Source organism: Drosophila erecta, unplaced genomic scaffold (assembly GCF_003286155.1).
Source record: "Drosophila erecta strain 14021-0224.00,06,07 unplaced genomic scaffold, DereRS2 tig00000055-arrow-pilon, whole genome shotgun sequence".
NCBI classification, from domain to species: domain Eukaryota; kingdom Metazoa; phylum Arthropoda; class Insecta; order Diptera; family Drosophilidae; genus Drosophila; species Drosophila erecta.
In genome coordinates, this window is record NW_020825200.1 from 12,685,814 (window position 1) to 12,711,943 (window position 26,130).

At 48.0% G+C, this 26,130-nt stretch overlaps 3 protein-coding genes across 7 annotated transcripts in view; all 3 read left to right on the forward strand.

Annotated features, from left to right (window-relative positions):
- The window catches only part of LOC6541141 (protein hunchback), a 37,959-nt gene extending 20,401 nt beyond the window's left edge, over positions 1 to 17,558 (forward strand). The window contains exons 3-7 of one of the 5 annotated variants that reach the window (XM_015158950.2): positions 8,036 to 9,709; positions 9,790 to 10,564; positions 10,871 to 11,601; positions 11,664 to 12,894; positions 13,927 to 17,558. In XM_015158950.2, the coding sequence (XP_015014436.1) occupies positions 8,097 to 9,709; positions 9,790 to 10,564; positions 10,871 to 11,601; positions 11,664 to 12,894; positions 13,927 to 16,113 (6,537 nt within the window). In that variant the 5' untranslated portion in view covers positions 8,036 to 8,096 and the 3' untranslated portion in view covers positions 16,114 to 17,558. Of the gene's footprint in view, positions 1 to 8,035; positions 9,710 to 9,789; positions 10,565 to 10,858; positions 11,602 to 11,663; positions 12,895 to 13,926 lie in introns of those variants that run through there. The other 4 variants (XM_001969653.3, XM_026978241.1, XM_015158949.2 and 1 more) reach the window with 4 other exon arrangements.
- A 606-nt stretch (positions 17,559 to 18,164) lies between these two features.
- On the forward strand, positions 18,165 to 19,906 carry LOC6543342. The gene is made up of 3 exons (XM_001969654.3): positions 18,165 to 19,273; positions 19,555 to 19,683; positions 19,752 to 19,906. The coding sequence occupies exons 1-3, from the start codon at positions 18,326 to 18,328 to the stop codon at positions 19,803 to 19,805; spliced, it is 1,131 nt and encodes a 376-aa protein (XP_001969690.1). The 5' UTR covers positions 18,165 to 18,325; the 3' UTR covers positions 19,806 to 19,906.
- Positions 19,907 to 20,250: 344 nt separating this feature from the next.
- Positions 20,251 to 26,090, forward strand: LOC6543153 (ubiquitin conjugation factor E4 B). Its single transcript, XM_001969655.3, has 9 exons — positions 20,251 to 20,648; positions 21,259 to 21,576; positions 21,824 to 23,236; positions 23,301 to 23,872; positions 23,988 to 24,384; positions 24,447 to 24,559; positions 24,785 to 25,109; positions 25,168 to 25,510; positions 25,570 to 26,090. The coding sequence occupies exons 2-9, from the start codon at positions 21,364 to 21,366 to the stop codon at positions 25,836 to 25,838; spliced, it is 3,645 nt and encodes a 1,214-aa protein (XP_001969691.1). The 5' UTR covers positions 20,251 to 20,648; positions 21,259 to 21,363; the 3' UTR covers positions 25,839 to 26,090.
- The last annotated feature ends 40 nt before the right edge of the window (positions 26,091 to 26,130 follow it).

The window sequence follows — 26,130 nt, forward strand, 5'->3', positions numbered from 1 at the left end:
ATTTCTTGTCGTTCGCTTAGTGCCTCTGCCATCTTGTCAAAGCCAAAACTCAGTTGCAAGTCTGTGCGGGAAAACTGCGAAAAAGGAAAAATCCGTAGCAAAACCATGGCAGAAAAAGTGGAAAGTAAAGGAAAAAAAAATCAACTACTAAAAGTATTATTATTGTTGGTTGCACCTGCAGGTGGTTTACTTTGTCACGGATATGTTTTCTTTAGACTTACCATGTCAGACCCGACTTTATATATCCCCATTGCAGTGTGGGCACGCTTTTGTATGTGTGCTGAAACATGCCGGAAGTTAAATAGGAAATTTTATATGCTTTTATAACTGTGCACGTGTCTACAAGTGGCGAGCTCCCAGTTTCTGGCTGCCGCAAAAGCAAAGAGTTCTTAACTACATGGTATATCATGGTATATGTACACGCACAGCAGCGGGCAAGGTTATAGCACTTAAGATGGCAGTTATGGTAAATACACGATGTTCGAATTTTTAGAGCGCTTAAAGTCTGCAAAGGTCTAAAATATTAATAACAGCATATTCCTTAAATGCAGTGCATGTTTATGTTCTGAATATATTGTTTTTCCTCCAACTGTTTTGAGTGTGTGGAACTGGGTGTGTTACCTTGCGGCAAGTTGCTCGTTTGATGAAGTACTGCTCTTGGTTGCGGCTGCGGCTTTGACTGCAACTTGCAGCAACTTTGAGGCGAGCGTGTGCATCCTGCCTCCTTGCCACACATACCTCAGAAAAAAGTAGGAAAATAAAATACACGTGTATGCGGCTTTTACTCTGAGAACCAATCGAATTTGCGTGTGAAGCCATGAAGTTGCCTGCAGCTTGGCAATAGCAAATTTAAATCCCTAAAAAATAGGCAATGAAATATAAATGAAATATTACCAATTCAATTTTTGTCAACAGGCAGCAGAGATTTGTAGCACATGCGAATGAACATGCTATTGACTTATTTATGGTGATGATATGGCCTTAACATAAGGAATTTATTTGCTCACCATTTTCTTTGTTTGTGACTGATATTTCATTTCAGCCCTTCCTTTTGGTTATGCCCTAAGAATTTTGCCAGTTTTGAGTTATGATAAAAGACATTCATATCGTTTTTCTTCAAATAACCAAAGAGACATATGAATAACTATATAAAGATTCGTTGATCTCTTTTATAATAGAGCATTATAAATAAATTTAACTCGGTACTTATGGAAAATTCTAACCATTCGGAATTACCAAACTTTTCCACAATGCGACTTTAATTTTCCCATGTCAGTCTGGGGTCAAGCAAACAAGCTGCAACAAATTACTTTCCATTTTTCCTCTTTTTGATTACTGCAAAAAAGCCCTGAACAATGTTGTGTGCATTTGTGCGGCTTCATTACACCTCCTTGGCAGAATCCCTCGCCCACATTGCCTCATTCACTGACCAAGCAACACTTTTTGCAACCACATCGCCATGGATGGAGGTCTCTGTGTACCCATAGGATTGCAGATGGAAAAACTTCGAGCTCCACATGCTGCACTCGAGGAACTTTCTCTTCACTCTGTGGGCGAAATTGAGCTGCTTCATTTAGCTGCTGGAGAAGAGCCGAGCTGCAGGATACAAGTGCAGCTCCATCGGGGCAACAGGCAAACAAACAAGTCGAGTTTTCGGCTAGACACGGACTTAAACACACCCATCCTCCCACATATCCGGAAAACACTCTTCAACGCTTCCGTGGCCGAGTGTTTGATTAGAAAAGTTTACAGAGGAGTTGCTTAAAAGATTTGCGTCAGTACGAACTGCAGTTTAACCACTTCTCCCTTCTGGTCAATATTTGCCGTCAAAACGTGAGCTCGTTCAGCATGTCCTGCTCATAAATGCAGTAAAAATCTGAGGAATTAACTGAAGGCACAAAAATGTCCCACATTTATCACAGGCCTATGGTGAGTGCAGAATGGTTAGGAAAACCATACAGGACCCGTCTCAATGGCAGGCTTAAATGTCAAGTGTCCGTGTCTGATGCTGACCATGGATGCTTCCTGTCCTTCCGGGCTTGCATGTCCTTCTAACCGTTGCTCTGACCTCTCCTTCCCTTTTCTGTGTGCACATGAAAAAATAGTACACATTTTAGATATGGCAAAAGACTTTGCTACGAAGCGAACGTTTTTTTCCCCAATTTGTATGTTGTAGACCTAAAAACAATGTGGATTTTAATAGTTAGCACCCAAAGCCCTTCTTCTAATCGCTAATATTTTGCAGTGCAGGGCGAATAAAAATGCATGACCGCAACACATTTCTCAGCTGGAGCACCCCTGCTCCATGTTGTATCCTTTTGCCTTAAAAGTGTTAAAATGTTGATTGTCCTTTTTTGTCGGCGCCTCATGCGTCTGTGTGTGTGTGTATCTGCGGGTGCGTGTGACTGTGTGTGTGTGTCTGGCTGCCACAGTGTGCGTGTTAAGTGTTTGTACTTTGCAACGCCTTCAGTTGGATTCTCTTTCCGCCCATCACCCGCACCCTTTGTGTCTGCGTCTCGTGCGTGTCACAAATAAATTTTTAAGTAGCATTTGTGTTGATTGCCTTGAAAAAGGACACGGAACAGTGGCATAGCCCTCAGCCCAAGGACCAAAACGAAGCCGTCCCAAAAAACCGAACCCAAGCTGAAATGAAACCCGCATCGCAGCTCGTCTCATTTTACGGTTTCGGCTTAGCCTCTCGACAGTTGCCGCCCGGCTGAAGTGCGCTTGATTTCCACATTATTTTCCCCCGATGGCTTTCCTTTTTGTCCGCCGGCTTTTCTTTTCAAGTGGATCTCGTTCTTCTGCCTGGTTAACAAATTAAGTGCGGTAAAATGTCATTGGGATTGCCACAAATTAAACTGGTGTAAATGGAGATGCTGTCTTGCCTTTTTAACAGGTTTTGTGGTTTACACTGATTGGCTTTGATGGCGGAACTGATGATCAGTTAAATAAGTTATGGATACACTAAGGTGTTTAGGCATAGAAAAGAAATTTAGGTAATAATGTTATCAAACTTGATAATTATTATTTTCATTTTCTTTTATCTCTTCATTCAACTAAAATAAATTGAATGGCACTAAGGAAAATATCTTGCAGAATTTTAGCCGCAATCCTGCTAAATGCCAAAATATTTTGTTTAGCTAACAGACTCTGCTTAACATCCTGCAATGTTTTCTGTTGCCTTACATTTGTAAAGAGAGAACAGAACACTCTCCTTCGCATTCCGATTCTCTTAAGGCCAACTGTATGGCAACCTTTAACAGTCTTGCATCTGCAGAACAAGAGAGGCCAACTTACCAGCAGCATCCGCAGTTGAAGCAGCACCAACAGCGACATCCTTTTCACAGGATTTTCGCTGTGAAAGTCCAACCACGGCGGTCACTTCTTCAGTTGTTGTTGGACCGCTAGACCGACTCGTCGTGTGACGGCTGCGAAATAATCGCGAAAAAGACATTGGCAAAGAGAGAGAGAGTGAGAGAGAAAGAAAAGAGCGCTAAAAAGAGAAGTTGTTACTGTTTTGTTAAAAAAGGAAAATCTTTCTGTTAAGTCCGACGACAGGCGAACCAAGTAAGTGTGTATGTGTGTGTGTAGCTGTGTGCGAGCAGACAATGCAAACGGGGCGCATTAGCAACGTTGTCCTGCCATTTTTGTGCTGCCTATTAATTTGCATGTGCGCGGTTTCATAGATATCTCTCACATTTTTACCAACATTGTGGTTTTTGCTACTCGCCCCTTTTTATAAGCGCTTCCTAGGCTGTTTTTTCCCCATTTAATATTACAAACTGAAGCTCTCGAAGCATATGTTTGTTTTTATTTTGATTTCGGCCTCTACATTTCCCCCCAAATATTTCATAGTTGTGGGAGGAGCCTATAAAGCTGGAAAAAAGTATGAGTTGCGAATGGACAACATGGCGTATGAGTGTCAAGAGGTGAAACTGACTACTTCGCGTCATGTTTATGTATGAAGGGACAGGGCGACTTGTGGGTGGGTCTCATCAAATCGGGCGCCCACGGAAATATATTCACACATTCGTAGCCAGAGGGCACAGCAGGTGACTGTCAACATATGCCAACATATGCTCGTATCAACGCCCCTAGTAAATCCCAAATGAGCGAAAAAGCCAATGAAAAATTCGGACTTTTTGTAGCACTTTGATAAATACTTAATTTCGATTTCACGGCACATTCCAGCCACTCTACTTTAATCTAAAACGGAAGTGGGAAGTCTGGCCACTTCCGGTCAACTTTTTTTTCGCGACAAAAAATGAAAATGCCAAAGTTCTCGAATATCTTAAAAGGCAAGGTTTCGACCTTGGTATTTGTCTAGGAGAATAAGAAAAAGAGAGCAGAAAATACGGAAATACAGTTTTACTTTTTGCCGTCTCATCATCCGTGTGTGTGTGTGTGTGCTAGGGACAACTCAATATGTGTGGGTGACTTTCAGCAAATGGATTTCTACGTGACAAATCTTTATTTAATTTCAAAAATGCGAAATAAACTTTGACGTCTGTTGAGATTTATGTGAAGGCAATATAAATGCGTTGGCCCCGTTGGTACTTAAGGATGCCAAGGAAGTGGATTGGCCGACTGTTTTGTAAAAGTTTTGACTGCCTCGACGATTTAGTTTTAGCAACAGAATCTTTAAGTAATAACACCCCGAACACCCCGACCAAGAATGGCAAAAACTTTTCCGCCCCTCATCAACTTTATTTAGCGCGAAGGAAAAGTGGCAAAAATCTGGATAACTTGTTTTCAAACATAAACATAGGCAATTTGAATACCAGTTTTAAAGCAGCAAATTGTGTTTAAGAAAGCGATTTTCCATTTTCCAAACGCTCTTAATTATAAACTTTGCTATTACACTCAGCTACATCGCACTTTTACGATGGCTGTTATAACGTTTTCAAAGGCAATTCGCACAGCAGTAAACATGGCGATAACTTCCTCTCGAAAGGATCATGAAATTAAAACGAAATGACCAGCATGAAGAGCATCGAAAGCGTTAGTTGCCATCGAATAAACAAATTGATGATGAATAAACATTTTGTCGAGCGTTCGTGGAGACCTTTTCCCTCTGGCACATTTCTTATTTACTTCACTGCAGTTTGCTGTTAATTTGTAGCAACAACACAGCTTCCGTTCTCCCATTTCCAGTCGCTCCACTTCCCTTTCCGGCTCCCCGCCCCCTCCCCGTCCTCCTGCTGCTCCGCAAGCAAATGACCAAACAAGGAAATTGGCTACCCGAACGCCACTTGGTCCACAGAAACTTAACGATTGCAGTGCCAATTAAGCTGCGAAAATTCGAACCGAACATTCAGGACATTTTAGTCGCTGTAATGCACAAATTATGCAGCTTTTACATTTTACAAGGCTGACGAATGCAGTAATTAGGGAAATGGAACTCGTTTAAAGTAAGAATTTCATTTAAGATGGGTTTATTAAGGTTTTTATCTAGGCTTCCCTTTTTTGAGCATTTTACGTTATTTTAGATTTTAAAATGTAACAAAAGCGCTATGTCTGCGCGGTTGTTAATTAAAGTGACAAAAAGCCGAAAAGCTGAAAAGCTGAAACGTTTGGGACTCTGCGAAGCATCAATCAAACCGCCAACGCTCAACAGTGTTTAATGCAGCCGAGGAAAAAAAGGCGTAGCACTGTCGCCTCATTATCACCAAAAACAGTACAGAAACAGACCGAAACGGCAGAAAAGAAGTCTTACAGAGTCAAATCGCTTGGTGAGGGGGGATCCGGTTGCGGGAAGGGGCAGAGGATAACCGGGATAACCGAGCACTGCCAGGACAACGGGCTAAGCCCACAGCAAGATTAATTAAGTCCGCGTAGGCTGCAGCAGCAGCAGCAGCAAGGAAAACAACAACAGGAAGAGCAAACAATGGCAACAGCTTGGGCCCACCAAGTGCGTACGCCAGCCCCTTTCACCCAGCACATCCTTGCCTCATCCTTTGTAGCATACTTTTTGGCGTCGCGTGAGAAATTAAAATTTCAAAGCAAAACGTGTTGCCGCATAAGCAGGTTGTGTGTCTGTGTCTGTGCCTGTGCCTGTGCGTGTGTGTGTGTATAAGCGTATTTACACAGCCAAGAACAACAATAACAATAGGCCAACAACTGAAAACTGAGCAGAAAAAAGAAAACATCAAAAATAAGAAAAACAAACCGTAAACAAAGGCAAATAAGCAGGAAGCAGCTCGTCGACGTATTTTCTCCAGTGCCTTCCGTAATAAGCGCGGTGTCAACAACGCATAAGGACGGGGCGATCCTGTCCAGAACGAGGGCTACCAGAAACCGTGACTGGGTTTAGCTAACTAAGTTTTAAAACTTATACACTTTAGCGCTTTAAAGTGGGATTAGATTTTGAATAATGCTCACTTGTGGTTAATAAGCCCAAAAATGCATTCAGCACATACGGAATATGTATTTAAAATACAACATTTTGAAATTAATCCTTTTTGCCGTGGCATGTAATCTACACTGAATTGTGAAGTGCAAATGCATATATTCCGAAGTCCAAGAGCAGCAATTACAGCTCGCCTGACCGACCCCAGGTTAAATTAATATGGAGTGTGTCCTTCCGTCCAGTGATCGCCAGCAGTGACTGCTGTGCATGTTGTCCTGCCAGCCCTGCAGCCATCCAACCACCCAACCACCCACACGAACGCACTTACACACACACACACCCACTCTCTCACTCGCTCTCCCGTGTTGTTAATGAGTTCCGCCTTGACGCTGATGAGGATGTAGGAAGAAGGATGAAGGATGCTGGGAGGATGATGAGCTTGTTGCTCTGCGACAATAAACGTGTTGAATGTCAAGAGTACACAGCCTACACGAGTGTGTGCGTGGAGGATATATATGTTTATCTTAATGTGTTTTTCGCGCCATCTCTTTTTATAATTAAATACGTTACTTAAACGACGGCACCAGAGAGATGCTCCATCAAATTGTTTCGTCTTTTTTCGATGGTCCTCCTCTAAGCCAAAACACAATTGCGGTTACTGTGCGGAAAGGACTTTCGCACACACACCCATGTGTGTTGCGGGTGGGCAATAAAAAACGCTTAAAAAGCAAAATTACTGCATTTGATAAAAACGACACCCCAAGGATTAGCCGCAAGTGGGGAAAGCGCCCACGAATTTCCGCCCTTCCTGTGCACTCATGCAAACGGTGGCTCCACTAGAAAAAAAAAAGGTTGACCTTCACTGGATGCCGACCCTTTATGAGTATGTGTGTGTGTGTTTGTGTGGGAGCATTGAAATTTTCCAGCTCTCTTACTCGAACTCATCCTCCGTTTCCCTTTTTCAACTTGGCCAACTCCAATTAGCCCCAAAATGGATTTGTGCTACGCACAAACTACAATACGTTTACCTCCGAGATTTGAGGCGGCTCTTTGGGTTCGTTTTCCCTGTCAAAACTCTCGAATGATTTTCCATTTTCCGTTGCCCAATTTCCCCAGACTTTCTGTTGATTTTACGCTACTTTGTCGCATTTTCGGCGGACAGAAAACATTTCATTTTAATATCCTGCCAAGCAAGTTGGAAAAGCGAACCAACTTTCGCTGATAAAGGTTGGCTGGAAACGGGGATGTCGGCGTTTCGAGGGAAAATGCTGAAATATTTATGAGACTGACACACACAGAAACAGACGACTCATGTGTGCTTCTGTTAATGTATGTGTAATGAGTTGGGCAAGTGTTGAAATCTGCATTTAAGACATCCTTTCGCATATGGGATTTCATTTCCTCTGTCCTTTCCCCGATTTGATATCCAAGTAGTAGTATACAGTACAGGCACAATATTTAAAAATATTTCTTATAATTTGGCTTTAAATAAAGCTAGAATGATATTTATTAATTTAATCGATATTTAAGCTGGATCAGCTCATCTAAAAAATCACTATGAAGTACTGTTTCACCATATTGAGTGTAGGGAAACGTTTCATCATGGTGCAGCTGCCATGAGATAAGATTAAATGCGATTATTTCCAAGCACATCTAACTGGATTACATTTCCTCCTCCTGCAGCTAACCACTAGCCAGTCTTGAGGGAGTTGCCAGGACAGAAGACCATCAGACCGGGATCAACATGGACCTGCCTTCAATGGTGCAGCGTTCAGGAGACACGCTCATCGTACGCAGCGTGGTCAGCGGCAATCAGCTGTACACGGAGCAGGGTGGCCACCAGCCCACCAGCGGGAACACGGGCCTCATCACGAGCAACTCGAGCGGCAATACGCCAGCCGCACAGGCGGGCTCATCCCTTCTGGAGCGACATGTGGAGCGCTTCCGCCTGCAGCAGTTGCTGCAACAGCAGCGACAAGCGGCAGCTGCAGTTGCCGTCGTGAACAGCGTGCAGCAGCAGCAGCAACAGCAGCCACAGCAGGTCGCCATCGGCATGGACGCCAAGGAAGAGGGCCTGCCGCAGTGCAAGATCAAGCGGAACTACAGCTGCAACCACTGTGCGTACTTCACACAGAATCCGCGCTACCACCTGACCCACCTGCGCGATGTGCACGGCGAGAAGATAGTGATCAACAAGTGCAAGCTGTGCCTGTACGCCTCGCGACATTTCCAGAAGCTGGTGCGGCACATGAAGATGGTGCACGGCTGCACGGACGGCATTCCCAGTGGTCATGGTCAGGCCAGGGGCAAGAGAGGCATGAGCAGGGAGGCACGCAAGCGGCGGCTGGAGGAGAGTGTGGGTGTGATGGGTGGCCAATCCCTGACAGTCACCGTGCCGGATGTGCCCACGCTGGAGCAAGTGAAGCGGGAGCTGCTCCTGCAGGAGGAGAAGCTGCAGCGGGACATTCAGGCCTTTAACCAGCGACAGCGCGAGGAGCAGCAGCGCGAACAGCAGCGGGAACTGGAGCTGGTGGCCACCAGTGCGTATGAGCGACAAATGCAGGTCCTTCGCGACTACGAGCGCCAGTCGCCGGCAGAACCACCCACTCCCTCGCCCACCAGTGGCTCCGCAACGCCACCCTCCAACGGGGAGGAGCCCCAGAACCGGCTGCTCAAGTGCAGCGCCTGCGAGTTCACCACCCTCTATCGAACCCAACTGCGAGCCCACGAGCTGGCCGAGCACGGCAAGACCAAGTTCTTCCGCTGCGACAAGTGCAGCTATGTGACCCACATCAAGGCGCGCTTCAGCAAGCACGTCAAGTACCACTCCATGCCGATGATCAAGTGCGTCACCTGCGACTTCCGCACGCCCTACAAATGGAATCTGGACAGGCACATGAAGAATCACGGCGGCGCCGGAGCCTTCAAATGCGCCGCCTGCGACTTTACCGCCGACATCAAGCAATCGCTGACGGTCCACGAGATGAACCACCATGTGCCGCCGGTTGGCAATGCCGGCTCCATTTGGCCAAGACGCCAGAACAAAGTCGGAGCGAGCGAGATGTGCGAGGACTTCCTCAGCGATTCGGCCGAGCTGGAGGATCAATATAACAACAACAATGTCGACGACGAACTGGACGGCGTCGAGGATGCCGACGAGGCAATGAGCGGCGGGGAGGAGCCACCGATGCACCTCCATCACTACGGCAAGCGGAGCAAGTACGACGAAGAGGAGGAGCCCACAGATCTCTCGCAGAAGGGCGGATGCTCCTCGGACACCTCCAGTGTGGGCACGCCCACACCGAGGGCACAGCGAACCATGCCCAATCTGATCCCGATCAGCAAGGGGGCCAAAGAGTAAGTATCTTCAGACCGCCAATCAATATTTCACATTTCAGAGCAAGTACCAATTACATTTTCTTCCCCATCCTCCACAGCGTATTAAACCTTTCAAAGGAGACGAATGCCTCGCGCAGTTCCCTGACGGAGATCGCCTCCATGTTCTTCAATGAGAAACAGATCTCGGAGATGCTTGACAAGTCGGATGTGCCACAATTGTCGCCGGCAACGACGGTGGCCTCCCAGAACTCGACGCGCAGCCACTTGACCAAGAAGTCCAGCTTCATGGACAAACTGAAAACGGGCGCGCAGCACGAGAATCTGGTGTGCCAGTGCGGTCACGTGGCCAAGTGCCTGTCGGAGTCGATCATCCACGGCAAGAGCTGTCACGCCTCAGCGGTGATTATCGACGAGGATGATGCAGGGCTGCACGAGGACGATGCCGATGATCGGCTGGAAATCGATGAGGACGACGAGGATCACCACTCGCATTCGGCCCTGAATCTCAGTGTGACGGGATCGACGCGTTGCCAGCACTGCCGCCACCGCTGCAAGTCCTCCACGGATCTGATGCACCATCTGAAGCAGTGCGTCGAGGCGATCCGTTGCGCCAACGAGATGTACGACTCGAATTCCGGCGAGAGTGGCGATCGGCGCCCGGACTCGCAGAGCCTCCAGCAGCAGGCGGCCGTCCAGCAGCAGCGGGTGTGCATCTGGAACAAGGCCACCAAGGAGATCGTCGCGGCAGCCGCCGCATCCCTGCAGCAGGAGAAGAACAACCACGGCCTGGTCAAGTCGCCCACCGGAAGCCAGGTGGCCAGCAACGAGGAGAACAGCTACTATGGCGTAGAAACTGCACCCGGATACGGCGAGGTAAGTCCGGAGTTCACTTAGCACAGATCCCACAGTCCCCCGTTAAGTTTCCATGTGTATTTATTGGACAATAAAAAAATGCTTAAAATTTATAGTTTCACTTAATTGTTTAAAAGGAAAGTTTTTTCTCCTTGGGATAGTTATTCTAAAACATGACTACTTTAAAGAAGCATAAAATTAATGATTATAAGCTCAATAGTTTTGGTTTGCTAGGGTATCATTTAGTTGCATCTCCTGACCCAGCACGAGCATATGCCACGTCAAAATGAAATTTGACTCTTTCACGCACTGCAGGTAACCAAAAAGATGACGCCGGAGGAAGAGGCAGCCAACTCCTCGCTGAAGAAGGTGTACAAGTGTCCGCACTGCAGCTTCTGGGCCTCCACGGCGTCGCGCTTCCACGTGCACATCGTGGGCCATCTGAACAAGAAGCCCTTTGAGTGCTCCCTCTGCTCGTACCGCTCCAACTGGCGCTGGGACATCACCAAGCACATCCGATTGAAGACAATCCGCGATCCCTCGCACAAGACGGCCAAGGTCCTGATGAACGACGAGACGGGCCGCCGGAACTACACCAAGTACAACAAGTACATCACCCTGATGAAGGTGACCGAGGAGGATGGTGATCCCAAGCTGATGAAGTCCGGCGAGATGACCCCGAACCAGGTGGCCTCGTTGGCATTCCTCAAGGACTATGCCAAGGTGGGCTCGGTTTCCGGCCAGGATATCACATTGGAACCGGTGCTGCCCAACAAGCCGAACGTACTGGACGACGCCCACTTGGCGGACAACCTCATACGGATTCCCTTGCTGGCCACTATGATGAACGCCGCCATGGCGCAACAGCAGCACCAGCAGCAGCAGCAGAAGGAGCACCAGTCCACGATGATCACGCCCTCGGTGACTATTTCCCCGGTAAAGCGATCCAATCAGGCAACCGCAATGCAGGGCAAGCCCAGCGACGACCTAATCACTGAGGTGCACCAAGAGGGCAATGAGAAGAGGACCGTGTATCGGTGCCGCAAGTGCAACTTCGGGTGAGTTCCGGCGAGGGGAACAGCACTAATTTAATGTACTGATGTTTTGCTCCCAACAATAGGCACCAGAATCGCGATGCTGTGCTGGCGCACGTGAAGATTCACTACCAGGACGCCAGCTATCCCAAGTCCAACTCCGGGAACTCCAGCACCTCGCCCCTGCAGGTATCCGTGGGCGGCAGTCCACAATTCTACATGAACAAGGTGTTCGCCGCCATGTGCCTGTCGCAGAGCCAGTCACAGTCGTCGCCCAACTCCGGCTCCGCCGGAACGAGCCCGGCCATCTCGGCCGGACTGCTGCAGCGGGCCATCCAGGAGGCCCAGCACTCGCCCACTCCGAACGCCAGCGCTCTGAGCGGACTTGCTTTGGCGTTGGCGGGCGGGAAGCCACAAGCCAATACGACGAAAGCCAGTGCCGCCTCCATTTTAGAGCACGGTGAGCAGAAAGCGAGTCAAAACGAGGCAAGTGCCGACAGTCTGACGTCGCCGAACACCACCACCACCACCACCAACTCAACCACTAGTAGAACCACCAAAGACACCACCGCCAGATCGCTGCAGGATCTGCTCACCTCACCGCGCAGTGCCAGAAATGGAAATCATCCTTCTAACGCTAACAGTAACTCGGTTGTGGGAAATGGACTCCGGCTGGATGCCGTCTACGTCGCCTCATCCACCAACAATACCACAACACCACCACCACCACCACCTCCCACCAACTCAGTCAGCAAGCCCAATGCATCGCCTTTGCCAGTAACTACCACTCCTACTCCTATTTCTACTGCCACACCGCTGGCTCATCAACTGGGTGCGGGTAACCACAGTTCATCCTCATCCCACCACAATGACCAAAATCATCCTCCACCTTCACACATCGCCGGTGATGGTTGCCACCTGGCGTCGGGTCTAACCCATGCCCACACCATAAACACTAACACGAAAGCCAATCCCAGCTCCAATTCCTTTCCCTCGTCATCTTCGTCGTCGTCGTCGTCATCATCGTCTTCAGTGGCCTCCACTTCATCGGCCGCCGGCTCCGCGTCCGCCTCGGCGTCCTCCTCCACATCGTCGCCACCGCCGACGGCAGCGTCATCCTCCGCCTACCTGGCTGCCATGGCGCCGCAGAAACAGGCGCCAACCGCTGCGCAGATGTCGCATCCGCAGACGAGATTCCATAGCCATAGTCCAGGTAGTCCCAGCCTCCTGACCATGGCCGATGGCGATCGACGGGACCCCTCGCCGTATCGCTGCGGCCACTGCCACCAGGTCTCGAATTGGAAGCATGTCATCCAGGTATGGCCCAGTGCACTTTAATGGATTTGTGTTTTGTCCCATTGAAAAACCGAAACGAGCCGCCAATCCCCTAAAGTTTCGTTTTCACCCGAACTTTGCCAAGAACACTGAACTACTAGGTCTTCGAAGTAGTCTTTAGAAATGGAGGTATCCACGGATTTCTGTCGGAAAGCTTTAGTGGGCGATATTTTAAACATTTTTCAGAAGCATTCCAAAGTAAAAATATAAAGTTCTTGTTTAGTAATATATTTTATAGTAATATCTTTAGGTAATATCTTTTGTAATATTTTTGTGCTTCTAAATTGTGGGTGATTTTCCAAGTATTTATCTACTTGAAGAACTTGCGTAAGATTTTTAGGAAAGAAATAAATATAGTGTAAATCAGCACAGTACATAAACTGTTTGGAGAATCCGGAATAAAGTTTGAGATTCTTAGGAAAACCGAAATAGTCCCATACCAGCTGAGCACTCAATTTAGACAGTTTGCAGTCCCGATCCGACACCTTCTGCCACCCATCTCACCAATCCATCTGTGTCCGTAGTCCCTGCGCCGCGCTGGTAAATATGCAAAGTCTATTTTGTAAGCCCCCCTTTATATCCCGATTTTGATTGTTTAAATGTGTGGTGTCTGGTCTTGCTTTTGCTGTACGTCTATATGATAAACGATAATTAACTATAAGAAAATCATTGGTGAAAGTCTTGCTTGCCTCTATTTACCTCTCGAACTAAATGTAATCCATAAATCCAAAATCATAAACAAACAAAAAAACAAACCCATGACACCATAAAAATATTAAGCTAACCTTTAAGGGATTCCCATTACGGTGCGAGGGTTTTCGATTGGGCTAAACTCATGGTTTATTATCCCTGAATAAGGGCACACACACACGTACATACACACCCACACACACGCGCGCACAAACACACACACCCATACACATACATGAAAACAGAAGGACACCCGATGAATGCCATTTACCCATGCGAAGTTGTACTAATTGTGGACTTATTTCCCTTGTTCCATCCAAACAGCGGCACTGTCGCTTAAAGCATTCCGGGGATATTCGGATCGAGACCCTTGAGCGAGGAGCCAGTGTCTCGGCGAACGCAGCACCCATCTACCGACCCTTGGGAGCAGGTGCTAGCAACGAATCCCAGTCCCACATCCACAACCCGTCGAACCCCATCACCAGCAACATGAAGCCCGGCAGCAACGCAAATGCCAACAGCAACAGCCACATCAACAGCAACAGCAGCAATGGTGGCCAGCCCCTGCTGCTGACCACCAAGCAGCTGGAGCAGATCTTCCACACACCGCTCTCCGCCAACGCCGCAGCGGTGGTGAACGCGGCCAATACCCAGCAGGATATCCAGGCGGCGGCGGCCTATTGGGCAGCAGCCTGCAAAGCAGTGGTGGCCAGCAGCAGCGCCGAGGAGCTGCTGCAGTTGCAGCAGAATGACCAGATCGAGATCACCCGCCTGCCAACGGCGGCGGAGCACTCCATCGGATCCAGCGGCGGCGGCAACAATACCAAGAGCAAGCAGCAGAAGTGCCCCGTGTGTCCCTACATCTCGGAGAGCAAGTCCCAGATGAACTACCACGTCTCCCTGCACAAGCCCACACAGTACGAGTGCCGGCTGTGCACATTTGTGTGCGCCAAGAAGCAGCATCTGAGCAGCCACATGAGGACGGTACACCAGCAGCAGATGGTTGCATCGGGAGCAGCTGCAGCCGGAGGAGCAGCCGGGGGATTAGGTGGAGGCGCTGCCTCACTGGGTCTAGACTTCAGTGTGGCCCTCCAGTTGGCCGCCGCCGCCAAGCAGGTGCAACAACTGCCCGCCTCCACACCGCTCTCCATAGATTTGTCGCAGATCCAGATGGATGCTGCCTCGGATGCGGAGCTTAATCCACAGCAGCTGCCGCCGGAGTACCAGTACAAGCTGATCAGCTACTGTCCCAGGTGTCCGGCTCGCTTTGCCCAGAAGCACAATGACGAGCGCAATGCCAAGCAAGAGCTGGAGCAGCATTTGCTGGCCCACAGCGATCAGGAGCCGGAGGATCAGGAGCAGAGCTATGTCTGCGCCTACTGTGAGTATCGTACGTCGGAGGAGACCATGCTCCAGCTGCACCGGGCCGTGCACATGTCCCACTACCAGGAGAAGTGCCAGCAGCTGTACCGCAACTGCAAGGAGGACGTCGAGTATCCGGCACCCAAGTTGCTGCAGCTGACTGGTCCCGAAACCATTTGGGTGGTGGACAACGAGCTGAGCTTGCAGCTGCTGCAGCAGGCTATCGGAGGTGGAGTTAGTACTTCCACCGGCGGATTTGACAACCAGAACTCTCTGCTCAAGAAGCAGCTGGAATCGGGTGGCGGCCAGATGGTCGCACTTCCTCGGGAAGCGTCGGTGACCAAAAACGAGGCGGAAACCCCCGAGGAGGAAGAGGAGCGGCGTAGCAGCTCCACGCCGTCGACCAGCGCTTCGGTGGCCACCAGTGACTTGGCGGCAGATGGCAGTAGTGATGCAGGGTCCGTGGACGTGCCCCAGTCCATTCCGGCACCGGAACGCTGCCTCCACTGTCCATTCGAGACGCAGCAGCACGAGGAGCTGATGCAGCATCTCCAGAAGCACGCCTGCGTGAATCCGCCGCCTCCCAACTACCACAAATGTGCCCACTGTGATTACAATGCCAGTGAGGAGGCGGAAATGGAGGAGCACACGGCGCTGCATTTCAATGCCAGTGAGAAGCTCAAGTCCGTGGAGTTCTTCACCTGCTACGATCAGCTGGAGATCAGCGTGGAGCGCGAACCGGAGGAGGCCGGTGGCTCAAAGGTGGAGCAGACCGAGCACAACAACAACCAGGACAATGTGATGAACGCCAATGTGCAGCAGCAGCAGCAGCAGCCGAGCAGCAGCCACCCAGATGAACAGACAGCTGTCGACACGATGGAGGAGGCGTCGTCCAAGAAACCCAGCACCAAGTTGATTCTGTACAAGAACGACGGCGGTTTGAGTGTGAAGCTCTCCCAGGATGAGGGCACCCATTCGGAGGCCCAGAAGAGCGAGAACATCAGCGATCGCCTGCGGCGAAGAATCCTCCGCGGAAGTGCCAACCAGTCGGAGGACACCACTTCCACCGCCGGCCAGGAGCGACCCGCTACACCGGACAAAATGATACTGGTCAATGCCCAGACGGGCAAAGTCATTTCCAGAAAGTAGGCCACATCCAGGGGTCGAATCTTTTATTTAATTTAATCACGTTATCCATCTAAGCTTATTTTATATTTCGATTTAAGTGAGTTTTGGTTTTGTTAATATTTTGTTGTTGCTTATGCTTTTCCTTTTTTTTGGGGTATGCGTTAGTGGAGTTGGGGATTCGTTTTAGGCACCTGTTTTAGGATTTCTATTGTCACTAACACACACCCACTTAAACACACCTAGTTGGAACATGTTCCTGCACTTTTACGTTTTTTTAGAACCTAAGTTAGTGTTACGTAACCATAATTTATAAACGAAAAGGAAAGGAAAAGAGAACCCATAATTCGAATACTTTGCAAATGGGATAACCCGGAATTCTTAATGTATTTACTTGCTAGAACGGTGCAAAATGTAATTTAAACTAATCGTATTGTAACTTATCAAAGAGATAACTATAGGAACATTTTAATATAGAACCTATATTTACCATCGGCTTAATATGGAATTAAAAAACCAAACCAATCCGAGCAAGATCCAAAAGCGTTTCAAGGAAATCAACTTTGTACAGGAGAAAAAGAGATAAATTCAAAATTATGTCTTGCTACAAATAATTCGTTTAATTTTTCGAATGGGAACTGTGATTATTGATAATTGTAAATGCAAAACAAAAAAGAATAGAAAATGAGCGCGTATATCATGCAATGAATATGGTACTATATACATACTATATAAATCTATACATATATATTTACACACAGCTGCTGCAAAAATAAAAACTAAAAACAAAACACATTCAAAATGCAATTCAGAAATCGACAGAGAATAGGGAAATTTTTGCAATATTTGCAATATTATTTTGTACATGTGCAGCACACGGTTTAAATTAGTTGATAGTAATTAGTTTCTACTACGGAATCGTTATGTTCTCATCATTTATGCGAATGTTTTCCAGCAAACAACGTCTTTGTAGCACAGTGTAGGCGTTAACACTACAAACAAAATGTTATCATTAAACTGTAAGCAAACAAAAAGAACACATGTGGAATAGCGGGGCCATATTTAAATAGTTTAAACTTAATGCAAGGAAACATTTAAAACAAAGCAAATCAAAACCAGAAGATATAGCGCAAAAACGCGATATACATATATACAGAATCTTACTTGGATATAACTGCAACCGCCTTTGATATGCATATATACATCTTATATCGATACGGATATCTCTACACACAATATATTATATATTAAATAGTCCTTAACATTGAACTACATTTAAACTTAAAGTTAGTGTAAATAACTTAGTTTTGTTTACTGCGCACACAGACACGAAACACTTACACACACACATACACCCTACAAACACACAATAAGATTTACGGCATTGAATTACAAAAGAGAAAATGTACAAAAAACAATTGTTAATAAAGAAATCAAATAAAAACAACACAAGTTGCATTTACAATTGACCGCTTATCTGTATTTGTATCTGCATCTGTAAACTCAAACAATCTGAATATTCCAAATTACGTCTCCTGTAATGGAAATTAAAATGCAAAATAGTTCATGTCAGTATGAAATTGAAAACTCGTCCATATCTTTATTATTTAACATTAGTTGACCTAAATCAAACAAATAAAATTTCAAGCATTTTTTGTTTGGTGGATTTTGAATTCAAAGGCAGCCGTGGTAACGGTACTTCGATTTTACTGTGACTTTCAACATACGGCAACTCTGTCAATGTCGTGGGACGATGGAATGTGGAACAGATAATAATTTATTTTTCCTAAGCGTAAATAAAGAAAGGAAACTGAAGAAATAAAAAGATCTGTTAATATATTTGGGATATGCAATAATATTTCTGATTTCCCACACAGAGGTCTTTGCGTGGGGTGATTACTTACGGTACAAAATAAATTTGAACACCATACAAAAAATATTATTCCTAACAGCTCTAAATGTAAAATTATAAATTACAAATTATCAAAATATTAAAAAATTATAAAATATGGCTGCGTATTGCACATTCCACCGTTTCACAATCGTTGCCAAGTCACCTTTGTGAATTTGACTGACTACGAGCGAAGGTATTTTTCACAGTTGGCGTTACGGTAACACTGAGAAAGCCGTTTTGATGAAAGATTACAATTGAATTGCGATGCATTTAGCCAAAATTGAACTGTAGCAGCCCCGCAATACGAGAGAGAACGCAGATCAGCCGGAGCCACCCAACCACATGGATACCAAGTCCAATGATGACTCGGCTGGCAGTGACTCGCTGGACAAATCTATGCAAATCAAGTGTGTGATGGTGGAGACTACGACGACGGGCGACGGAGACTCCACAGTCGGAGATCTGGACAACTGCAGCAGGGATTCCGCTGCGGAATCGATGGGCAAGGGATCGGGTGCGACGGTGGGAGCCGGAAAGCAGGCGGATCACAAGACTGAAGCTGTGGCGGGGACGCGGGGCGAGGGCGATCGTCCGCCGAGCAGCCAATCCCCACCAGAACATCCGGCCAGCAAATCACCCACGTCCCCATGCACTGCCTTCGAGACGAAAGTCAAGCTAATCTCACAGAACCTCAAGGAAACCACGCTGGCCGAGAGTACCGGCGCCTCAGTATCAGCATCCACATCCACACCCACGTTCGCCTCCAGCAGCAGCAGCTTGCTGGAGTCGCAGCAGATACCCAACAATTCCACCCCCGAAACAACAGACTCCGCCTCGTCGTCCGTCCGCGTGAAGAAGGTACGCTTCCATCCGGATGTCAAGGAGAACGACGGCGGGAACTGGATGAAGAGAAAGCGACGCTCCATGCAGACCAAACGTACCTCCTCGCCCAGCGGCGCCAACTGTGATGGCATGGAGCTGGACGGCGAGGCAGAGGAGGAGTACGAGGAGAATGACGACGTGGAGCAGGAGGAGGCGGAGGAGGAGTTCGATCTGGCCAAGACAATCGCCGAGGCGGAGGATTACCTCAAGCAGCACCCGTTGACGTTCGTGCAACGCGTCGAACAGAACGGCGAGCGGGTGCAGGATGGGCTGCTCAGCATCGAGGACATGCTAAACGAAGTCGGCGAGGAGGTGGTCACCGAGTACAACGACGAGGACTTCTTCAGACGCATCAAGCCCGAGAACGGCATTGAACGCATTCTGGGCAAGGAGACCAAGGCGGGAAAGGTAGGTTTTTGCAATAGGAAAGAACTAAACTACAAGAGTGGTTCAGGGTTCAAATATTTTCTAGAATTCCATTAAATAACATTGCCATTCTAAGCTAGAGCAGGTTTGTTATACAAACATTGCCTAATATTTTAGCCTCAAGGGTTTAAGTGGTCTGTAAAGTGCTTTAACAAAGTATATAAATCAAATATCAGCGTTCTATACTGTATAAAATGTAGGAAAACTCTTAAAAACATTCTGAATTATTGTTAGTCTTATTGTTAACCTAAATATCCTTGCAGGTTGAATTCCTTTTGCGCTACGAAAACCAAGGCGGGCTTTTCTGGGAATCGGAGGAGTTCATCAAGCGTACGTGCCCCTCGCTGCTCAAGGCATACGAAAAGAATCGGGAACGACGTCAGCAGCGTTTGGTTAGTCCTTATCTTAATTAAGACCATTTACAATGCCAGTTTGTAATTGTAATACTTGTGTTTTGCAGATGCATCACGTTGCCAAACGGCAGAGTCTGCGACAGCGGTACACGGATTTCTAGTAGCGGTTACTTAGGTATTAGGTTCATAATTAGGTTCCACGTAATTGTAACATTTTTGTAAAATGAAGTAAATAATTTTCTTTTGTTGAACAAAAATAACTAAACAACCCGTTTCTCTCATTACGTGTCGTATGAAATATATATAGTTTGGGTTGCCTAATGTTCTATAACCTTCATAAGTTAATAGATTGGTTACGCTACTAGTAATTCAACGAATTGGATACGAATTTGAGATATTTTGAAACTGCATCTTAAAAAGCGAATCAATTCATAGCAACTCCATACCCATTTAAGTGAGAATCAAAAGTGCAATTCCAAAAATCCACAGCAACTTTCTGTTTTTAAAAACGTTTCGCAACGTGTTTGAATTCGATAATGAAATTTTTGAAAAAATGTGAGAGCCCTGCCAAGGGTTAATGCAACTATCGCCGAGCATTCCGTCTCTAGGTGTGACCACGCTGCGGCCAGTGTGACCGTCGGCCAGCAGACCAAACTGAAACTCAGTTCGACGACGGACGCGAAACCAAAAAATTAAAAGTAATTCGATTGGAGCTCTGTTCGGTAGGCTGTGAGATTTGCAGTGGACATCGCCTGGCCAGAGAAGCAGCAGTGTCGATATCCGGATCGCAATCGGGCGATCCCAACAGATATAGCCAGCCGAGGGCCGATAACCAATCCCCTCGAAGCTCGCGAAACAAAAGAGAAATTTTTTGCGTGGTCACCAGACGTGGAATTGATCGGTTGAATTGCTAAACCAGACAGAATTCCGTAAAATGCAATAGTTGCGGACCGGAGCACAAGCAACTCGTTTCGCAGCAGGTGAAAGTCGGTCCGCAGAGTCAGGTAAGTGCGAATATATGGCTCCGCAACCCCCGATTATCCGCATTTCACACACCCTCACATCGGCCCGATGGCCGATTATATATCCCACGATTTGGTGTACCTTATCCGCTTCCTCAAATGCGCAGATGAGCGGCTGCATATGGTGGCCATATCCCGCGCCGATCTGATCGGCTATCCCTAACCATTATATAAGGTTTCGCCATCCGATTCCGCATATGTTATGATATTGTTTACTGCACTTGTTTTGGGTGCAGTGCGCCCAGTGCTCGAGAAATCCCCTTCTAAAAATAGTTGCAGCCGTGCATTTTTTGTCAACCTCGGCCGATCTGCGCCCGATTTTGATTTGCATGCTGACTGCGTGCGGCAGGTCAGTTGTCCTGGCCCCCAGGTATGCTGCACACCATCTGTCTAGTGCGTAGTTGAACACAAAGACAAACGGCCCATCCATCTGGTTTTGGCGATTGGTTGGGGCGGCATTGTCTCCTCGTGAACTTGACGTTGACCGCTGGACTTTGTTTTAATTTTCTTACTTTTTGTTATTTTATTTGATTTGACTGCGCGTGCTTTTGTTTGGTTCATTAACCCACATCATCGCCTCTTATTTTCGCAGGAGAAGAAGCGGCGGAAAAACTACGCAACAAACAAACAAAAACAGAGAGAGCCGAAAACAGATTTGGTAGCACAACTGCGCATTGTTTCCCAGCAGATCAGAGAAATGCCGGAAGAAGAGCCGCCACAAAAGCCCATGGAGGAGGAGGAGGATGATGATCAGGAGCAAGAGCAGGACCACGAACAGGAGCCGGATCTGCAGCCCCAGAGGGCGCAGGGCGAGGTGCCCAGTCAGCAACAGCACGTGGAGCCCAACCCCGAGGAGCAGCCACCACAGCCGGCGGAGGCTGTTGTGGTCACCGAATTAACCGCCGAAGAGGCAAGTATCTTAAGGAAGCAAGAAAAAATGCATAAAAATGATATTGTCACACTGCTATTTCGAATGGAAGTATTAGTCTACCTCCATAATCAATCCTTTAAATGCAATAAATTCGAATTACATATCTATAGTTGCAAAAACTAAAACAGTAAACCCTTTCATAAAAGGATAATGAATATTGAGCTATGATGTACCAATTGAATGTTAACAACTGAATTTATTAAACTAACCTCTTGAAATCTTCCAGATGCGCGCCCGTCGTCTTCGGACCTTGGCCGCCCGAAGTGGCATCCAAAATGTCCTGGCGCCCCTGACTCCCAGTCCGGAGAAGGAGCCCCGGAAGCCGACCAATGTCTCTGGCGAGTCTCGACTGGTACGCGGAGCCACGCCCAGCGACAAGGAGGTGTCACTGCCCACCAAGGCGCCCGCCTGGTCGGAACTGAGCGGCAAACCGGACATGGATGTGGAGATGAAGTCGGTGGCCTCGACACCAGTGCAAGATGTGGATATGACGCCAGCGCTCAGCCTGCCAACCACCGAGGCCACCAAGAGGAGTGTGCTGCAGAGTTGCAAGATATCCGCTGGAGCAGCGGAGCTGTCCATTGAAACAGTTGGCAGTCCAAACAAAAGTCCAGATGAGCAGAACGAACAGCTGCTCTCCCGCCTGCTGAATGCCACGTGGAATGAGTACGGTAGCGGGTCCATCATTTGTGCCCAGAGTGCCAGCTTCCTGGAGCAGCAGCCCCACCGAAGATTTGATTTTGAGTGCATTGTGTCCAATGTGCTTATGGAGGCTGCCTTAAAGATCTACAACGATGAGCTGAACGAAGGCGAGGGCGTTTCCGTTAAAGTGGACGATAAAGAGTTCTCCTCTGCCAAGAAAATAAAATCAGATGATACGGAAGTACAGGAAATCCTTGCCAACGCCGTCGCCACCGGAGGAGCAACAGCCACCGAGGAAACTGCGGCTGCTGGCGCATCTGGACCAGTTGAAGCGGCTACTGCTGAGGCAGCCGGTACTTGCGTGGCTCCACCGGTGCTTAGTATCGTGACCACCACCAAGCACCACGTACTGCTTTATTTGATACGGTGCTACCAGAACTATCAGGCAGAGTGCGCCCGAAAGACGCCCCTCACCCAGCCTGCTCTGCAGCTGGCCTTCGAACAGGTGATGCGAATGACCGTCCTGGTGCTCACCGATCGCATCTACCAGAACCTTAACGGCCACATGGATCAGTCAGCTCTGCTGGAGCTGATGTACACGGACAAGGTGAGCGAGTCTTTCCTCATCGACTTGATAGCCCACACGCACCAGGACCGCGATGCATTCGACACCATTTTCAGTCAGGTACTTCGTGGCCTCTTCGCCGGAATGCAGCGCAATATCTGCACTTCCAAGATCAGTGTGCAGCAAATCGAATGGCTGGCCAAACTGGTGGTCATCAAGGTGGGCAATGTGCGACCCATCGCAGATCTCGTGTCCAGGCAGCCCAACTTCCTGCCACCCATCTGCACAAAGATCTCCGGACGGGAAATAGTTAAATGCAGCTTCCTGGGACCCTTCCTCTCCGTGTCGCTTTTCGCTGAGGAGAACGTAAAGTTTGCAGAGTTCACCACGAAGAACAAGCTCGAAGATGCTGCCAGCTCTCGATTGCGATGGGTGAGTAACCAATGTACTAGTTTGATTTCGTAAATGTACTGACTGGATTCGTGTTACCATTTAGGAGCTGCACTCTATGCGCACTCACATGCACGTAGTGTTCCACTCGCTGTGCGTCAATGCTAGCAGTCGTCCCAAGACGCTGGAATACATCGCCAATATCCTTCGCCACAACGACCGTCGTGTGCAGTTCGCCAGCGACGAAAAGCTGCTGGCCAGGGACGGCTTTGTGATCAACCTGATGAGCGTGCTGCAGCAGCTGTCTGGGAAGATAAAGTTGGACCGCATTGAGCCAAACTTCCATTACTACAAGAACTCCCTCGTTAACATCGAACAGGACACGAAGATTAGGTACAGCGAAGAGGAGTACCGCAACTTCCTGGCCCGTGATTTCAGCCAGCCCGTGGAGAACACTAACTTCCAGACGCAGTGTTGGTTCCTCACCCTACAGGCCCATCATCTGGGCTACCTGCCTGCCATCCAGCGCTACCGTCAGAAGGTGCGCGCCATTAAAGAGCTGCAAAAACTCATCGACGAACTGGACCGTACCAAGCCACATTGGGTCAACTCCCGCTACGCCAACCGTAATAATCAGTTCAAGGAACGCTGGGAAAAGCAGCTGCGAAAGCTAAATCGGTAGGATATTTTAAAACATTGCATATTTTTAATTATTTAGGGGTATTTGACTCACACAAGTTACCTAAGTATGGCGCTGCTTTGGACATTATTTAGAATCCCTTCCACATTTCAGATCAAAAACCTGCTGCGAGATCACTCTTTTGGATCCGGCCCTGCTCCAGCGCTGCACGGAATTCTACTCCACTGTCTGCGAGTTCATGCTGTACCAGTTCGAGGGCCGCCCGATCGAGGGACCCTTCATCTCCAAGCTGCCCGTGCAGCAGCTCATACCAACGGATGCATTTTCCGCACTGCCCGAGTGGTACATCGACGACATCGCCGAGTTCATTCTGTTCACCATGCAGCATGCCAACGTAGACATCCGTCAAGGCATCGACCACTCGATCATCACCTGGCTGTTGACCTGCGTCTGCGCCTCGCACCTCATCAAAAATCCATACGTGACTGCCAAGCTGGTTGAGGTGATGTTTGTGTTCTCCTTGAAGCCAGCCAACTCGGTTAACACGGCGGTAGGTTCCAGTTACAATCGCCTAATGCCACTTCTAACGCTTTGTATGTGTACCCCTCACAGATGTGGAACCATGAGTTGGCCCAGAACGCCCTGGTCAGCGCCCTGATGAGGTTCTATGTGGACGTAGAGACAACGGGCCAAAGCACTGAGTTTTACGATAAGTTTACCATAAGGTGAGCAAGCCAATGAACCCAACCGAGGTACCTTCATAATTGGAATGAGTCATACCGACGTTCTCATTTTGGTGACCTAACTGCAAAATTCTGAAAGTTATTTTGGGCTTAGATAAAGATAATTTTTAGTGAAGTAGATAACAGATAAATGCAAAGCACTCTTTCAAGTAGCCTAATGATCGATTTACACTCTAATGTAATTAATGAAATATTATCTCTATGCAGATACCATATTAGCCATCTGTTCAAATCCATGTGGGAGAATCCCATCCATCGGCAGGCCGTCATTTGTGAATCCCGGGTGGGAAATCAGTTCGTAAAGTTTGTCAATATGCTGATGAACGACACCACCTTTTTGCTGGACGAGTGCTTGGAGAACCTGAAGCGCATCCACCAGACCCAGCAGCTGCTATCGGATAAGGCTAATCTGAGCAAGATGAGCGCGGAGCAGCAACAGAGTCGACTTACTCAGCTGGCGACGGACGAACGCCAGTGCCGCTCCTACTTGACCTTGGCTCGGGAGACAGTCGATCTGTTTCACTATCTGACCGTGAGTGGAGATAGAGAATGCCAAGGCTACATAGATGTAATCCTATTATCAATTTCAGAGCGACATTAAGGAGCCGTTCATGCGCGCCGAGCTCGTAGATCGGCTTAGCTCCATGTTGAATTTCAATCTTAAACAGCTGGCCGGGCCCAAGTGCAACGACCTGAAGGTCAAGAACCCGGCCAAATACGGCTGGGAGCCACGCAGTCTGCTGGCCCAGATCTTCGACATTTATCTCCACCTGGACTGTGATAGATTCGCTGAGGCCCTGGCTGCCGACGAGCGCTCCTTCGACGTTCAAATCTGCAATGAGGCAGCATCGAGGATTAAGCGACTGGCCCTCCGATCGGCGGTTGAGGTAGAGCGATTCAAGGCGCTCACACAGAGAGCCCACGAAATCTATGGTAGGAGGTGAAGAAACAACGAATGGAAACATAATACAACTCAAATGTTTCCTTTGCAGTTACCAACCAACAGACTGAAGATGAATGCGCCGACGCACCCGATGAGTTCAAGGATCCGCTGATGGACACCCTCATGTCGGACCCAGTGGTGCTTCCCTCCGGCACGGTGATGGACCGGGCGATTATCACCCGCCACCTGCTCAACAGCTGCACCGACCCGTTCAACCGACAGCCCCTCACCGAGGACATGCTGGTGCCCAACATTGAGCTGAAGCAGCGCATCGACGCCTGGCGCAAGGAGCAGCGAGGCAAGCGGAACAACAGCTAAGCCTTGTTCCCATGCGGTTGCACCCGGTTGTCCCTTCAACCTTCATGCTATACTTAGGACTAGTTTAATGTGCAGTTTTAGTGTCTACCTATCTTCTACATATAAATATAAATATTCTTTGTGCAGGATTTAGTTTATTTGTGGCGCCCCCGATTTTTGAGTGGCCTACAAGTATCAGTTATCATTTATCTCCGCTCCCGATAGGAGTCCTAATAATTTAGATGTTTGAAAAATATTGAAAATTTTTGCAAATGTTTCGTTGTTTTTCTAATTGGTTGCGAAAGAACGACGA